At 42.7% G+C, this 18765-nt stretch overlaps 2 protein-coding genes across 2 annotated transcripts; both read right to left on the bottom strand.

The window, feature by feature from the left end:
* Window positions 1–1978: 1978 nt before the first annotated feature.
* LOC310799546 (high-affinity choline transporter 1-like) lies at window positions 1979–7453 on the bottom strand (the record flags this gene model as incomplete). The annotated part of the gene is made up of 8 exons (XM_083662143.1): window positions 1979–2644; window positions 3153–3370; window positions 4103–4256; window positions 4870–5013; window positions 5853–6001; window positions 6204–6359; window positions 6468–6581; window positions 7270–7453. The coding sequence occupies 8 exons, from the start codon at window positions 7451–7453 to the stop codon at window positions 1979–1981; spliced, it is 1785 nt and encodes a 594-aa protein (XP_083518269.1).
* Window positions 7454–12424: 4971 nt separating this feature from the next.
* On the bottom strand, window positions 12425–18469 carry LOC310799708 (ADP-ribosylation factor-like protein 6; the record flags this gene model as incomplete). The annotated part of the gene is made up of 8 exons (XM_083662294.1): window positions 18386–18469; window positions 17040–17200; window positions 16295–16356; window positions 16076–16144; window positions 15842–15936; window positions 15458–15587; window positions 14981–15036; window positions 12425–12450 (listed from the first exon to the last, which is right to left on the bottom strand). Exons 2-8 carry the CDS (start codon window positions 17160–17162, stop codon window positions 12425–12427), a joined length of 561 nt encoding a protein of 186 aa, XP_083518420.1. The 5' UTR covers window positions 17163–17200; window positions 18386–18469.
* Between the last annotated feature and the right edge of the window lie 296 nt (window positions 18470–18765).

The raw sequence follows: 18765 nt of genomic DNA, 5'->3' as shown, positions 1-18765 counted from the left end.
ATGAACATGACATAACACCTGTCATGAACATGATATGACCGTCTTTATGAATGTTTATGACTGTTGTCATTAAGTGTCATTCAGTAAATTATGCCATTGTTAATGCAATGTTGACATTGTTTGAGATGTATTCGTTATGACAACTTAACCAAGACAACATAACCTGTCAGTCTTCATTATGACAACTTGACATAAATAGACAACATAACCTGTCATAAACATGACATAGCATGACATTAAGGTGTCATTAAGTACAATGTCAAGTTGTCATAAGAAAGACATTGACAGGTTATGTTGTCTTGGTCATGTCATGTTATGACAGTGTTATGACAGTGTCATGTCGTCATACTGCACCCTCAAATAAAGTGTTACAACAAACAGGGTATACATGCAGTTAGATGAAGATGAATGAAAACTATGGTAATCATTTTCTTAATCAAAGCAGGAATAATTATTTTGTTCCTCTAATAACAATACAATGTGAATATTATTCTGAAATAATATAATTTATCAACTGTTATTGTTTAACATTTTATTACATCAAAAATAAATAAACATTTAGACAGCATCCTTCCATTATATATACTGTACATAATTTTAACCAGATTAATATATTTCTTTTAATTCAAACATACACGTCACAGAGAAAATAATCTGTACATTGCTGTTAACAAATAAATCACAGATTTCTAAATCGGAGCCTGCCCCTAATTCTTTTGCTGCAACAGTTACGGTTTGACTTTGCAAATCACAAACGAAACGTATACACAAACAGCTGTTGAAGTACACAGTGATATTATTACATAATTTGTAGAGTTTACATTCAGATTCAAGTCTTTGTTCGCCGCAGTCTGACGAAGAAAACGTACCTCTTCTTATCAGTTCTATTAAGGCAATTGATTACAAGATCACTTTTAAACACTTTCTAATCGGATTCAATTCACGTTGATTCTGATTCTGAAATCTGCGTCTACATCTGACATTAAGAGAACATTAGCTACGGTGGTTTTTATAGTGCTTCGAGTCAACTACCATCACTACTGCTTGTATATTTTCTACTCAGCCTGGCATGATACATGGATTGTTTCTTTCTGGCTTCACAGTCTTATTGTGTGTTCATCAAGAAGAATTACATGTAGTAATATACAGTACATGTAGTGAAATACTGCAAAGTGCCATGACAACAATGTATTCAACATATTACAGTACTTTGGAATGTTAATATGTCTGATATATTGCACGTCCTGTGACATGAAGTATTTAATATTCAAATTTATTAATTAAGTGTCCAATTAATTAATGTCATGCTACAAATGTAGGTGAGTTTATGTGCTTATAAACTTACACGTGACATGAATTAACTGACATGAAATGAAACGTTGAAACTATAAAGTATGCTGTCTTCCCTGTTCTGATCTGTTTCATCTCTCTAATAATATATTCATATAGCAGTATGTTATTGCTTTGTCTAACTGCTACATACTCCCTCCTTCCAAAAGTAGGGCTGTGCTGTCAGTCAGTTCTTATACATACCTGGTATCTGTTCCAATATCCTAACAGAGTGGGAGGTCTCTCCGATGCTCCAATAGGTACTCTGTGCATCATCTGTTAGCTCCAGTCATCTCAGATTAAATCACTCCCCCGTGATTCATGACGGGAAAGAAATAAATCAAATAAATCGTGTTTCAAGTCTCTGAACACACTTCTCTTTTGTGGTATCTCTGATCTGATCCAAGCAGATGGAAACACACCTTACTATCTGTACATGTGTGTATATGTACATTATAACATTATAATTTATATCCTGGCATGTGGTTCTTATCCCATCACCAGAAGCGGGATGTGGTACTATGTCGTCCCAAGGGAGGATGTTTGCCTGTTAGCTAATCTTAACTCGTTCTTCGGGTCGGAGTGTACCTCATAGAGCGACTAGTTCTCTGGTTCGTCACCAGCTCAGTTCGTTCGCATCTCGAGTTTGTCATTCGTCGTCGTCGTGGTGGGAGGAGTCGGGGCTGTACTCCTCCTCTTCCTCCACCGTGGCTGTAGGCAGCGTGTCGCGGCGTGTGAAGGCGGCCGCCAAGGTCACGCTCAGCCGCGGCTTGACGGGCGCCATCTCCGACAGCCCGATGTCATTGCCGCGAGTCACCAGCGTCGTCTTGTCCATGATGTCCGCGCTGTGCACGGCGTCGAGAAAGTCGTACTTGTGCGACAGCTTGCCGCTCTCAAACAGGTACTTGGCCAGGTACGAGAAGAAGACGTTGCCCAAGAAGGAGGCTACCATAGAGACCGTCTTGAAAGGGAACTTCTGGACCACGACGTCCACCATTTCTTTGGTCGAGTGGTGCATTCGCTTCTCGGTGGTCCAGCCCGGGTAGTAGATGAAGGGGGGCAGCCCCAGGTAGGGCTCCCCTCCGCCGATGCGCAGCACCATGCCGAAGGCGTAGGCCGCCACCGAGCCGTACGTGTTGGTGCCTTTGACGAAGAGCACGCTGATCAGCTGGGGGAAGATGATCACGTAGACCAGGTCCGAGCTCAGGTACCAGAGGCCGTAAACTGTCCCGGTGACCAGCGCCATCACCGTGGCAAGACCGCCAAACACAAAGATGGTGATACGCATCACCCACACGATCTCACGGTCCGATGCCTGCAGAGACACAGATGGGTGGAAACAGGATTATGACAGATACAGGATGGACCAAACATAGGCTACATGTATTACACCATTGTAAACTACCAGGCAAAAGTTTGGACACATCTTCTTCTTCTTCATTTTTAGACAAATATAAATAGTGAAGTTGATGCCTATGTATGGATTTCTTTCCAAAGCCCAAAAAAACTAAAATACGACAGTTTAGACTTTTTTGGTCACCGTATAATTTCATTCATTTTATTTCATAGTTTTGATTTTCTGCGCGCCGCGCTCAACTGTGCTTACGCGCGAAGCTAGAAATGAGCGCACGAAGTGGGCAATATTCTAAAATTGGAAAAATAGTCAAAATAAAGAAAAATCCATGTGTCCAAACTTTTCACTGGTATATTCCTTATAACACCCCCTCTTTATACAGTCAATGCCCCCACGCCATCTACACATGAATGAGATACTTCTGGTATTCTCAAACACAAACACACAAACACAAACACAAAGCACTGACCGACTGCCGGAAAGCCATCTGGTAGATGTTCCTGGCAAACATGGAGCTCGCTGAGAGGATGGAGGAGTCTGCAGAGGACATGACGGCTGCGGACACGGCGCCCAGGCCGAAGAAAGAGACGAATGGCGGGCAAAGGTGCTGGAGCACTATGGGCAGGATCATGTCTGCTTGGTCCCTCGCTTTAGGAGAAACGGCACCGTAGCTCGTCTGGTTCCAGTCTGATTCATGGAGATTTAATACACGTGATTTAGACCGATTTAAAATGACAAATCCAATATAGCAAAATGATAAACACAGTGATCAATACAGCAAACAAAATATGAACGCACTAAGGATAACTACAGAGGAACCTCGAAGCCCCTCAGGAATGAAGGTCATTCAGAATGAAGTGTTCAGAAATATACTGAAATTTCAAACAACAGCTTATTCAAAATATGAAATTCTTATGCACTAGAATTCCAAAACACTTATTAATATTTGAATATACAATATGACGGCACTGTCACTTTTCAATTTAGGAATTTCACTCAGTAACGGTGAGTTCTGCATATTGCTAAATTGGCAAACAGAGTTAGAGTGTATTCAGTGGTTCACCGACGACTTTGATACCTAAAGATCCTGGAGATCAAACCTCTAATTTGGTCCCTTGCTTCCATCTAATGTAATATTTACAGAAGCAGCATGCTTATTAAACTGATGCTCCTTCATTATGCATGAGGTGAACCAGCTGCTATTTACCAGGCTCTCTCAGATCTACAGGCCCACCCTGAGGTACCCCAAAACAAACACAAACACAAACACACACACACACACACACACACACACACACACACACACACCCACACACACACAAACACAGCCACCACCTCCACACACACGATACACGTAAGCACGTGGTGTGTGTGTGTGTGTGTGTGTGTGTGTGTGTGTGAGCATGTGGGCGCTCGAACCTGTGGAGGCCCCTATGGCTCCTATGAGGACCGAGGGCACGGCCATGATGAGACAGCCGAAAGCAGCCAGGAAGGACAGGACCTGGGCATAGGTGGCTGAGGAGGCAGACAGGACCCTCTGGAAATACACCTGCCAGGGGATTCCCCCCAGCATCTGTGGGACAGACAGAGACCAGTGAATGATGCTGCTGGGACAACTAAAGCCCAACATGGACGCAGTCTGGAATTCAGTTTTGCGGCAACAAGGAAAGGTCAGAAGCACGGGGAAAACAAGCTCCTTAACACCTCACGATATGGTTCGACTGAAATTGTGCAGAGTGGTGATGATGAGGAGCTGTCTAGGTGTTAATACATTCATACACCTCAGAGATGCTCATAAGTCCTTTTTTGCAAGTCCAAGTCAAGTCTCAAGTCTTTGAGCTAGAGTCCAAGTCAAATCTAAAGTCGTCTTCATTATAATAGACATTTGTTAATGCACCCAAAAAATACAAATAAATTAAGATTGTTCACAAGTCCCAAATCTTGAGTGCAAGTTTGAAGTATTTGAGGACGAGTCTCAAATAAAAGTCTCAATTCACTGTGCGTGCAACTTAAGTGCACACTCTACTTTTGTTCCATCAACTGAAACGGTGGCATTTAATTCAACAATATACCCAAATCATTTAGAAACGTTTTGACTTTGAGCAAAGCCTTGGTCTCAAACTGAACAGCATCAGATGACGTGAGAGAGATGAATTCACAGTGGTTATTATCGTGTTCATATTTACCAGGAGACAGAAATTGTCCGCCCAGACCCAGGTGTCAGCCCTGCTGATGCTGCCTTTCCAGGGTGACTGGTACACCTCCTTCACTGCCGTGATGGTGATGTCCGACACCGCCGGGTTGGTCAGAGCGAACGGAACGCTGATCCACTGCAGCCAGAAACAAGTCGATACACACAGTTACAGTTACCACTCGCTCAGCCTCAAATTATGACCACGGTAGCATAGCTTTCTTTTCATCCTTTCTAGTCCATTGTTACTTGCTGTGAGATTTAAACAGTGTTGGGGGTAACTCATTACAAAAGTAACATATTACATGTAATATATTACTTTTAGAAGTAACTAAGTAATATAACTTATTACTTATAGGATTTCAGTAATATTATACCAGTTACTTTGTCAAGTAACTCAAGTTACAAATTGAGTTAATTTTTTTTAATCAAAGCACATTAATATACAATCATTTCCTAATCAAACTATCTGTTTTTATGCATATAACCACTATAGATGACAATAACAAAGGAAAAGAATGACATTTAGAATTTTGCATTGTTTAAACTGACTTCAACGCGGTTGAAATTATTTTTCAGGATTGTTCCGGGGCGGCGATGTCATTCTGCTGCTGCTTTTGTTTTGGTGAAAGTAATGGAAAGGTAGTGTAATAAGTAATGAGTTACTCTACACAGACGGTAATATTGTAAAGTAACTTATTACTTTCAAATGAAAGTAACTAGTAATATGTAGTATATTACATTTTGCAAGTAACTTGCACAACACTGGATTTGAATGGCTATAGCTGAACCCCATTCCTGAAGTGATTTGGTATATTTCACTTAAGAAGAAAGTAATCTAAATGTAATCTGTAGCTTCAGTGTAATTTGTCTCAAATTGAAATAACAGCATTTTACTTCGGAAAAATACTCAAATAGCAGTTAGTGCACTCGGGTACTTTAGAGCACTTTGCATTTCTGTTGACGGTTAAAACCTACCAGGCCCACAAAGATACAGAAGAGCTGCACCACATCGGTGTAGGCCACAGAGTACAGTCCTCCAACCAGCGTGTAGAAGATGGCTATGAGAGCGGAGATGACCACCGACATCTTAATGTTGATGTCCACGATCACACTCAGAGTCGCACCTGAAGTCAGGAACGGACAGGCGGACCACCGTTATGGACAACGTATGCAACCTCCCCCCAACCAAACACACACACACACACACACACACACACACACACACACACCTCGCTGCCCACAATAACCTATTATTCCCTCTTCAATATCAATATGATATTATAATATATCTATATATAATAATATATAATATCAATATGAACTTACCCAGGGCGGATAAGATGGCAGCAGACCAGAAGATCTCGCCCATCAGGGCAGGTATGAAGAGCAGGCCGCCCATACGTTTCCCATACAGCTGCTGGAACGGGTCCAACATGGTGACGTAACCCCGTGAGCGCATGGGCTTGGCGAAGAAAAGACCACCTGGGACGAGAGCGCACATCATACAGCCAATAAGACGCCTCACGTTTGGTTTCACTTTCAACGGCTGAAATGTAATTGGCTGATGGACAAATATGCTGTGTCACTCACCCACAACAAGACTCAGTGCGTATCCAAAAGGAGCCTGTGCCCAAGCCAGGCCATAATCTGGCAGGTACACGTACTCAGCTGTGCCGTTGATGTATCCACCTCCAACCCAGGTCGCTGCAAGGATAAAAGGAGAGAAGTTTGTTGAAGGGTACGAATAATCAATTTGGCTACTGTAGCCTACTGTAGGTTTGAGTGAAAACCACTTCTAGAGAAAGTATAGGCCTACTGCAACGATATCGATGCAAACGATGAGTCCTTCAGTGTTAAAAAAAAGAAAGAAAGTTGGCTTCTAAAACAAATGATAAATCTACCAGTGGCTTTAACTTGTCCCCAATGCAAGCTGCCTTTTCTGCCTCGTTACAAAATGTTGGCACACGCTTCACACACACACACACACACACACACACACACACACACACACACACACACACACACACACACACACACACACACACACACACACACACACACACACACACACACACACACACACACACAAATAAATAGTCAATCAATCAATTGGTGATCAATCAATCAATAATTCAATCAATCAATCAGTCATTCAATCAATTGAATCTGACCACAGTAACTGTCTTTTCACTTCAGGGGAACAAGACCAAATAAATCGAATGATTGATTCTGCCATCGGACTTCTTTGTCTTATTTTCCTGTGAACATAACTGAAGTGAGTGTTTAAGCCTGCATGTGAATGATCTTTATTCTGAAGCCTCCCTCTAAATTTCGGTCAGAATGAAAATCTAGTTGTTGAGTGAGAGAAACACAGACTTGTCTCTTGACCAACCTGTCATGGTAAATCCACCGACGAACAAGCCAATGTCTCTCCCGCCGACCATGATGGTTTCGCTGCGGTTGGTGCCCTCCGCCTCCCCAGAGTGCTTGTTCTTCCATGCCGCCCAGATGCCCACGAAGAGGATGATGAGGTAGAAGAACGCGATAGCCACAAGCCCCTCTACATGGATGGTCATTGTCGCACCGGTCTTCCGCTAGGAACGGGATGGCATGGAGACCTGCTTGGCGCACATAAAGGAGAGGCTCGTCCAGGTTCCCTCAGTGCGCACTAAAACCCAAGATCTGGCAAAGTGCAACGTAGATATATTAAGCAAAACTTGAAACCTATATCGACAAGATTTTTGCATAGGGTCAAGTGGACCAATTACGCGTGGCAACCTATTAATTGGTTCTGACATGAAAATGTTTTGGACATAGGCTGCCCACAGAAAATAAATGTTCTTCAAAGAAGATGTTAGCGGTGGTTCTATATTAAAATAATGCTCAACCGTCTGATTTGCACTTATGGAGACCTTGTGCTGAGAGTGAAGGTCACCAAACTGCAAGCACAGAGCTTTGAGGGAAGGTTGGTCCTAAAAGTTCCCCTGATGGCTTCCAAAAAGATTTTCTGGCGATTTTTTGGTCGGCGTTTGTTCTCTAATATCATGGCAATGAAAATGAATTAATGAAACGAAAACTATACATTCAAATGTAGCCTATAGGCTATCTCTGGGAAGTGCCATAGCTTGCCGAATCCAATTAACGCCCAAGTAGCCTAAATTGCCCAATCTCCTAAAATAATCACTAAATTTAATTCATCTGTCAATAATTGTACCTATTTCTCCTACTTTCTACGGTCACTCATCAGTGATGGTCGTTTTCGGTCCGGCCATTTACCTTTTCTATTGCAAATGGCTGCGCGTAAAAATCAAATTACGCACAGCGTTCACACAAAAATGTGATAATTTTAAACTCCAAAACGTTCTTATAACCCAAATAACGTTCCAGAACATGCTATTGTCCCCTAAAGATCTCCAGTTTAACATCTGCACTTCGGTTAAGTCTGCTCAAACCTGATATGGATGGTGTTGGATTAAACATTAAATACTGGGAAAAACTTACCTTAAGTATTTCTGGAGTCATGTACTGTGGCACTTGAGGCGGAAAACTCCGTCAGAACAGTGAGTAGTGAGTGTCCTTGTGAAAATGTGAAGAACGGTGTCCCACTCTGCACCGCGATGAACCATAAAAAAAAGAAGCTTGGAGAGGTCTCCCATGTGACTCACTGTGGGAGCAGGTGCCGTCATGATGGCTGATAACCACGTCAGAGAAAACTGAACGTCCCTCTTACAATGTATAGAAACGTGTCACTGTGTAGGCTACTATAGCTGATGGTGTATCTGACCCATGGAAAAAAGGGGAAAAAATCGGACCCAATATAGATCTGACCAGATCTGACCGGACTCACCGGAGGAAGACGGAAATGGGCTGAGATTCCATTTGGATAACAGAATTGGAATGTCTTTCATGCTTTCTTTAAATCACAGATTGAATGTCACGAATTTCAAAGCTTATTATTTCTGGAAGTTGGAACACTCAAGAAAGTCTATAAATACCATAGGCTACATCAACCTGTATTCCTATTCATGCGTCATCTCTCTTCATAGCGCAACGTGTAACCTGTCAATTATGTCCATATTTCGATGGCCTCTGCATCTTTGTCATTCTCTCCTCGGCCTGCACTTTACTTGGGCTGCTGACGGCTACTGGCTGCACGACGCAATTAACTTTGGCCACAGCAACGATTTCTGGAGCAGGATAAAGCCAGCAACAGATCTCTTCTGGGTGGGACGATCGAAGTCTGTCATGTCCTTATTGGGAACGATGTCACGATTTATTTATTTATTTTACAACTCAGTAACTTTTATTCCGAGTTGCAGTGTTACTCAGATTTACAGCAGTAATTATGTATACAAAGGTAAAATTTCAACAAAGTGAATTATACTTGATTGGGGGTATTTTTGGTGGGCCTTTGCCATTTTCTGGATATTGGATATATAAGAATTCATAGAGTAAAATGCTCCACGATATAGCCTACCCACCTGTGAGCAATTCAAATTTTAAAGTGAGTATCTGCCACTTTCCCATCGGTAGCTAGGCTATATATCAATGAGCTGTGTCTAGTTAATGGCCTCGTCTGGCTCCAGTCGTTTAATTTATTCTTGTCAAAACTGACAGGCATCCAATTAGGATGGACCCGTGGGTGCTGAAAACTTAAGCAGCAGAGAGATTTAATGATATAGACCGTCAACTAGTCTAGCTTTAGGAAATCAAAACCCCCTGTCCCTGTCACACACACACCCACAAAGTAAACAGTGTCCTGAACCGAAAGCGATGAGGAAGTTATCTACTGCAGAAGGCCGAGTAAGCCGTTCACTCATTAGGTGAGAGGAAGATACCTAATTCAACGTGCACAGCGTCGCCTGTTGGCAAGGAACTGCAACTGTTTCAGCACCATGGATAGAGGCAATAGCAGGCTCATCCGCTGGAAGGCCATAGTTACAGAACACAAAATTACAAATAGCCTAACAAATAAGAATTCCTAAGACAATTTGAAAAAATTGAGCAATAGCAGCAATAACACTGATTAGCATTGCATTTTTCAGTGTTTCTGTTTGAAGTATGCCAAATAAACAGCCGACAACTGATAACAGACTATTTACTGATGGCGAAATGTTGAACATGCAGAAGATTGTTAAGACTTGTACTTGAACGTCTGACAGATGGCCGCCACATGGCTGTGACAGGTCTCAAGATACACACTGCCGGGCAAACACTTCAACTGAGCCAGTTATTTATGCTCGCAAATGAATCACGTACACGTCCTCATTAGTCGAGTACTCACATCAACAACTACACCACAACAACAACTTCGGGAGGGAAAAAGCATAAACTAACAAGCAGGTTACATAACATAATCAGAAACCACATAGACATCCTCATAATAAACTGTAGGAGTGAATACGCCAACTGTAGAGGAACCTAATGAGCAGCTGTTGCTGGCAGAACCCAGGATGCTTGAGAGAGAGAGAGAGAGAGAGAGAGAGAGGGAGAGGAGGGGGGGCTCCTTACAAGAGAATGGGCACGCAGGAGACACTACCAAGCTTTTTCACAGCTTTATTCTTCAAGAATGAATACACATACAATGTAATAAATACAATATATATATACAGCTCATCTGATGTTATAGTTTGTCTGAATCGGTCACTTCTGTGGTGCTGAAGTGGACTTCTGCCGACAAAGTGCCGCGTTTGAAAGTGGTGGCTGTGTGATGGCGTCTGGAATGCTGTAATCAATGTAAAAATCACACCCAGGTGTTGAAGTAAGTGGCGCAGGTTTGTGCAGGTTGGACCCTTCTCCACCACCCCCCCTCTCTCTAGCACTCTCTCTGGCACTGTGCGTGCGTGCGCATGTGTGCGTGTTTCACTGGCGTTGAGACGCTGTCTATCTCCACTCTCGCTTCCTTGTAGAGCTGGGGGGGGGGGGGCTCGTCTACATCTCGTGCGCACATCTCGGTGCACTGCTCAAATCCCGTTCTCAAATCCCGTGCTCAAACGGGGCGGACACGCAGTCACTTACAGAAGTGGCTGCACCGCTTAAGAACTGGCATGGGGATATGAATTTTGCTGAAAGACCTCCCAGTTGATCATCATTTTGAAACATCTAACAGTGACACACTAAAACCTAACTTCTGGAGTGCAGGAATGCAGAATATTTTACATCATAACTGTGGTCCCCTTAAAGGAGAATTTCGGTTTATTTGAACCTGGAGCCCCTCTCCTCACATTAATTATTATCTGACGATTCACCAAGTGTTCTCCGGTGCGATTTTGAGCCTCCTAGGCAGAAGACTAGCTCAGCTCGTTTTTCGGAGAATACATTTAGAAATCTTACAACATGGTTCGATTCTGTGCATATTCCAATTGCACCAACAAAATGACCAGTTGGACACCGTTAACCGCACGCTGCCATCTGGCCCCGATGCAGCGCCATTCAAGGACTGGCTTGGACACTATTTGGCTCACAACAACGCCTAGGAGGCTCAGAATCGCACCAGAGAACACTGGGTGAGTCGTCAGATAATAATTAATGTGAGGAGAGGGCTCCAGGTTCAAATAAACCGAAATTCTCCTTTGAGCAAAGTTCTTCCTTCGTTAACAGGAATTCGTACTCGAGCTTTGAACGCAAAGTCCCTTCCAAAACAAGACATACTGTATGTGAGCTTAAAAATCCTAGAGCTGCTTCAGCGACAGCAAATGAGAGAGTGACACCATCCAGACCAGCATGTGTTACTCAAACAAAGTGATTCTTTTGGATTCACCTCATTTCTCAGGTTTGCCGTTTTGAGAAAGATTGGTTGTTCTTCACAATGACTAGACTAAGATTGTAGGAATAACATAGAAGCAGAGGCCTCAATAAATCTGGTGAGTCTAAAACGTACTACATCTATATACATACAATTCAGTTTTGCAGTCGTGTTTTCTTTTCTATTCATCTCTCTCTACATTTAATAAACATATTGTAAACAGTATTACTTCCCTACATTTAAACACAAACTGCAAGCCCTAGCAACAGCCATATTACAAATATATAATAGCTTCTATAGACTTTTATAATAGTAAACCTTGATTCTAAATTGGGGATGGGGAACCCTGATGGTGGTGAGGCTTGAAAGGTTGCCACAGTGGTGGAATATGTTTCCAACTGGATGGAATTATTACCATTCATTGGTAGTCAATGATGGGGCAATTTGATGCAAAAGATTCACAAGAGACTCGCCAATTCTGCCTCACAAAGCCAAAAAGCAGTAACTGTGCCAGTGAAATGGTGGATACCAAACAACATGAGACACATCAAAGAGGAAATGTAATAGACCCTTTTTCGGACAAATTGTTACTGCTTCTTGTCTTTGCTGGACAGGATTATTGATCAGCAAAATTCAAAATTTTAGTCTGTTTATACTTCAAACTTTGGCATGTGGGGTCAATTTGTGTGTGTGTGTGTGTGTGTGTGTGTGTGTGTGTGTGTGTGTGTGTGTGTGTGTGTGTACACTGGGCATTACTAAAAGGCTCTTCTGTCATGGATCAGATGATGCTGCTACTTCCACCTCACGTTCTCATTGTTCTGATTTGATCTGGAAAACACAAGTGACAAATGCATGAAGGAAAAGATGCTGTAAATGAAACGTGTCAGTCTCATTAATGTGTCATTGTCTCTCATGATGGAGCGATAGTAATGTTCTTTATTTATCACAGCTTTTCTGGTTTTTATTATTTTTGTGCATGTTGAGAAATCTGTTGCACATGTTGTAATATCCTGCACGCCATTTAGCATTAAGATTCAAATCATTACATATGATTCTGTCTGAAAATTAAATCTTGAATCGTGTTACTGTACTGCAGACAGCTCAGTTGTATGTCAGGACACTTTGAGGGGTGGGAATGATCAAGTCACATCAACACAACACCATCTAGAAACACAATATGCTCATCGGTGTAACTTGGTATCAGAGCACCTTCGGCCAAAGGTCAACGATTGACTTCATAGATGTTTTCATCATTCTGAGGCCACATGTACTGACACTTGGGTGAAGAGAGCCAGGAGCTGTGGTCAAAAGGTGGTGGCCTCTCTCATGGTGGCATCTCAAGAACCTGCTGGTGGACAGACACCAGCAGTGAGGGAGGCTGTCAAGCAGAAGAAGGTGGCGTCCATGCCTGGATGGTACAAAAGATGGGTATCTGCAAGCCAAAAAGGCTGCAGCTGTTGAAGAAGCAAGAGGAGAGAGGAGTTCATCAAAGTGGCTAGAGAATGACTGTCAGATGGCTACAAGCCTAAAGCTTCTCAGGCTGTTCTCAGCGGCTGTGCGGAAAAGCTCACCTTGACTGGAGACATTATCTGAGGGTGGAAGGAACACTTTGAGGAACTCCAAAACCCAAGAGACACCAACTCTGTTCAGAAGGCAGTGCTGGAGGGTATGAATGCATTAAGCATCTCATTGAGGTAGTGATCAAGCAACATGGCAGCAAGACGCCAGTGGTGAATGAGATCTCACCTGAAATGCTAAGGGCTCTGTGAGAGTGTTTCACAGGTCTAGAGAGCATGCAGTTCCAGAAAGCACCAAGGTTCTGAGACTCCAGAACAGAGCCAGAGCCAGAACCAGAACAGTGTCTGTCTGAAAGCGGTAGGTGAGAGTGTTTCACATGTCTAGAGAGCATGCAGTTCGGTGACATCTCTGCTGGTGGCAGATTAATCCATCCTTTTGCCCCCATCACTCTGTGATCTCTGATGTGTACTGAAGCGGTTTAGTGATGGAAGTGACATGGTCAGGTCAGGTGGAGGGTGGCCACCTCTAGATATGAGATCATGGTTCTCTCCTGGAGAAAGCTGGCCTGTCCCATTCAGGTGAGGAGTGGGCCAGAGTTCAGGTGTCTCTGGGTATTATTTCACGAGTGAGGCTAAAAGCGATCGTGAGAGGTTAGGTGCAGCAGGTGGAGCAATGAATTCGAGTGTGGTGATACTGTAAAATGCTGCTTGTCCTCTGCATTTAGAGGCTCCAGTGGAGGTGGGTTGGACGCCTAGTCAGGATGCCGACTTGGAGGAGGCCCTAGCGCAGACCGAAAAATGTTAAATGGACTACATCTCCCAGCTGGCCCGTGAGAGCTTCTAGGATCCCCCAGAAGGAGCTAGAGGAAGTTGCTGGGGAAAAGGGATGTTCACGCTCCTCTGCTTTCCTTGTTGCCACTGCGATCCTGACCCACATAAGTGGCAAGACAATGGGTGGATGGAGTTAGTAGCAAAATTAGAGTAGATGTTTACGCGCTGTCACACAGCACAACTATACAGCAAATGCTATAATACAGCACAAACACAACAGCCAATACTCACTGTGAAGTTTGTTCTATGGAGCGATTTAAATAAGAAAGAATAAAACAATACAAGAAAAGATGATGTTGTGTGGATGCCGTAGATCAGAATGCTCTTTGCAGATGAAATAACTAAACTACGTTATGTACAGTATACCCTCCTCCTGTCAAATAAATAACCTGGAATGATATCAGGAACACATGTGGAGAATTTTGGATGTGCCAAAATATAATGGTAATAAAAATAAGAGAAAGAAAATCATGAATTCTACAAAGAGCTGAAGTGGGGAAATTATGTTCCCAGCTGAAAGTATTTTAACTTTTCAGAAAGACGCTGGTGTCGGGTGCTCCTTTTCTGGCAACTAATCATATGGAGAAACTATCGCAACAGAGACAGAAAGGCCCAATTGTGGGAGCAGATTGGCTAGACACTTAATATTTCTGGTGAGTGTTGAGCTAAATCACTGTATGTGTGTTGTTTGCTAATGTTAGCCGTCAGCTATCAAGCTACTACCGCACTGAACTAACGTTAGTTTCAGACTGCTTCCTTATATAATTGTGCGCTGAGATCAGTGCTTCCCAGCGTACTTCCAGCGTTTAACGGTCGGAAAAAGACGCTAGATGGACACGCCCACGGCCTTATGTGATAGAATCTGAAATTTACATTCACACATTTTTGTGACTACACTGAACATTTAAGCAAAATATTGTCTACCCAACTGAACTGTGAACGCTGCACACCGTTACATCCCCATTTTCTTACAGTTTGATCTTCATCACTCACGTTAACGCTCATCTTACCTTGAAGCCAGTCGACCCCCTCCTGTAAACCTTCTCCTTTCACAGCATCACTGGCACTGAAACATATCAACAGGTCACATTAGAGGGCTGTAGAATTACAATCCCGCTATTAAAGGAACAGTACACCGCAAAACAAAAGTTCTGTTCTGCTCAGCGATCTACTCACTCCCCGTGTCAGTCAAAACCTTTCAACATCACACATAGTCTTATGAACTTCAATGCCGTTTCGTCTGAGATGAAGGTAAGTGAATAATTACAGATTTTTCCGTTTGGGGTGGACTGTTCCTTTAAGGAAAACTGATGCCATTTATGTTAGTTGTTAGTGCACGTGCGTGTGTACGTGCAACAGTGTGCACGGTTTCACACCACGTCACAATGAATCATTGATAATTGGATCAACAGTCTCCGTCCGATACACTGCGTTGTTGTCGGCACACGGGCCATAAGTAAGCGGATAGGCGTGCACGTGTGTCTTACCAGATGTGCCAGGGTTTGTCTTTCATGTTCTCCAGACAGAGCAGCTGGGAGACCTTGACCGAAGAGAGAGAGTCCCTCACATCCATCTTGTTGGCAAAGAACAGGATGGGGATCCTCCTGTGTTTAATGTCTGTAGTGAGAGCAAGAGCAACAATATGGGGAAGTTTTAACGTCATCATCAAAGAGCAATTTTATCCAGTTCAACTGATGAAGAATTGTGGAACTGAGACAACATTAGAAAAGAAGCTGAATAAAATAGATAAAGGTTGGCAGATAGAAAAAGCCATGTGAAAGAGATGTCACAGCATACTGTAGCATTAGCTGGCCTGGGACTCAAACCCATGCAGGCACAAGTTGAAGAGTAATGAATGACACTAAATTCACCTGGATGGTTTAATAATGTGTCCAGTTCTTCTTTGGCCACGACCATCCTCAACTTGTCGGCACTATCAATGACAAATATGATGGCTTGACCCTCCCTGAGAATAGAAGGAGATCAGAGGTGTCAAAGTGAAACAAAGCCAAGCACAGACAACAACACAGATCAAATGTATACAGGACAGGTCAAAGGTCAAAGAAGAGCGGGATGCACTTCCTGCGCCATCGGGGCTCTCTCACTTGTAGTAGTGTTCCCAGAGGTTTCTGTATCTGCCTTGGCCTGACATGTCAAACACTGTGAAGGACAGACTGAGGAGAAGACAGAGATCCAAATTGAAAAGGTGAGACAAGGTCAAATTACATGAGACAGATACATAGAATTGTACAAAAGGTGACCAAGCATTCCTCGGACAATCAGTTGAATTTCTAACTGGTTGTTGAATCATGAAGAGCAGCTACCTTGATGTCTTGAACTTCTCTATGCTGAAGCCAATGGTGGGGACGATGTCTTGCGTCTGGGCCTGTGAGACAAATTAAGTGTTTGTAAATCCTAAATGAATGAGTACAGATTAGAAATAGGCCTAAAATGATACTACATAAATTTGGTACAACCAGTTCATTATTTACACACACATGCCACATGTGTCTGTGTATAACATTTATAATATTATTTGTGATTATGCTACTTGAATAATGAATGTACCCACAAAACATTTTCCTCGACCTGCGCCGAGGTGAACGAATCCAAGAGACGTCGGTTCAAGACGTGACTTTATTATGACCATTTGCCGACATGAAAACATTAATTGTTGGGAATGGTGATTTTGAGGAAAACATATTTTAGCGTGTGTAACCGATTACAAGGTGTTCAGTTTGACATGGTATACGTAACCCATGCATAGCCACAATTTAGCTCCCAATTGCACCGGCTATTTGCAGGCTACTTCTAGCCAAAACCGTTTCATTGTAGTTTTTGCCTACTCAGCCTGTGAGATGGATAATATCTCCCATCATGTTTGCAATGTCAATAATACCCAGTGAACTCCAACCGGGATTCAGCGTTGTTTTCTAGCTGAAAATATTCAACCAGCTAAATTGCATTAACATCAATGTGTCACAAAACACAAACTTGTTAATAATTTTGATGATTTGTTCGGAATGTTTATTGGGTAATATCACTGTAGCAAACTATTGATAGACTTACATTGGAGGGTTTGAGGTGGTTGATGATGGTGGTTTTGCCACTGTTGTCCAGTCCCAGACAGAGCACATTCACTTCCTTCTTCCTCAACCCCAGCAATCCTGCTAGCCTGTCAAACAGCCCCATTGGCTAACCAGCTACCATTAGCTGTCGGCCTGATCTTCCTGCAAAGAAGATACATGTTGTACAATAAACATACTGTTAGAGAATGGAATTTGACATCTTCCTGGACTCCTGGCTTCAATTCATTTGGTTTAGATAGGCTGTTATAATTATCACATTAAGCGGATGAAGAGTGGAAATTCCATTCTCTAACACATACCTAAAACAGAATTTACATGGGTTACTTATTTGATCCTCGCAAGTTCAATAATTCACATAGGCACATGAAGGCAGAAACAGAAGAAGCAGTGTTTCCATTTTATTGTCAACAATTTGGGTTTATTATCTTACCGACCACCTGTTTGTGATCAATATCTTATTGATACCTGAAAACTGAAACGAATATTGACAACTTTTCCTAGATTCCAGTATGATGGCATAGGTGTTTTGTATGGTCGCAGGGCAGCCGGATTCAGAGTTTTGGAAATGAATGCATCCAGAGTCAAAGCTGCACTTACAATCTATGTCGGAGCTATTGGATTACAGTATTATTATCATTGTCATAGCTCTCTTGTCAGCATTGGTGCAAACTTGGTCATGTTCCACAGTACAGAACAGTCCACACATCTCCCTAGCTACTACACTAACAATACACTGGCCATCATAAGTATTTTCCTTTGAAAAGTAAGCTTATAGTTGGGAGGGGGGGGGGGGGGGGGGGTAAGGGGTAAAAGCATCGATCATCTAGCTATAGCTGGTGCCTTGGTCAGATTACCACCCGAAGCTTTTGGTTAGCTCATCTCTACGCATTAAATTGTTTCACTGAAGCACATTTGCAGATCCAAGCTTTCCTGTGGTTTATACTACTTCTACAATAACGTTTAGTTAAGCTAACGTCATTTCATATATTATCCGAACAGTATAACGTTAGGTCGTTGTATGAACACATAAATTAGTTGTAAAGCTATATAGTTCTGACCCAGCTGCTAACTAATCTTGTTACCTCGGACGCTACACTAGCTAGCTTTAGTATTTGCTAACGTTAAGCCACGGCTAACAAGCTAACCCATTCTCCACAGACATCACGGACAGTATATTCACAAATAGCGTTGATGGATGAGATGACACGAAGAAAAGGGATGTTGATCACCGCTGAAACCTAACGTTGGCTAAGTTTGCTAGTTACTGTAGCTATGACGATATCGCTAACGTTAGCTTGCCTTATCCACCACTCCATGTCAATTTACCTGTATTGAATCCTTGGGATCTTGCTTCCAAGATGCATTCAACAGTCTGCCCTTGGTTCGGTAAACAAACCGCGTCAAGCCAACATCTCATTCATTTCTCTTCTTCCACTCCTGTTTCAACCTGTGGAGACATTTATTTACACCCTGTTGCCTGGAGACGAGGGACGAGGGTGTGCTATCAAAGAGCTTACAATGATAAGAACTGAAGGCTAAAATATTGTTCTTCTTCTTCTTCTTCTTTTAGATTTCCGGCAGTGTGGACGCTACTAGGCGTATTACTGCCCTCCGCAGGTCAAACTAATTCACTCACACTTCATATTCTTTGATACAGTCCTGATTCATGCAGAAACTGCAACACTGCTTTAATGATCAACTGGTGG

The sequence above is a fragment of the Poromitra crassiceps genome (genome assembly GCF_964638095.1).
Source record: "Poromitra crassiceps genome assembly, chromosome: 28".
NCBI classification, from domain to species: Eukaryota; Metazoa; Chordata; class Actinopteri; order Beryciformes; family Melamphaidae; genus Poromitra; species Poromitra crassiceps.
This window is presented reverse-complemented; position numbering and strand designations above follow the sequence as displayed.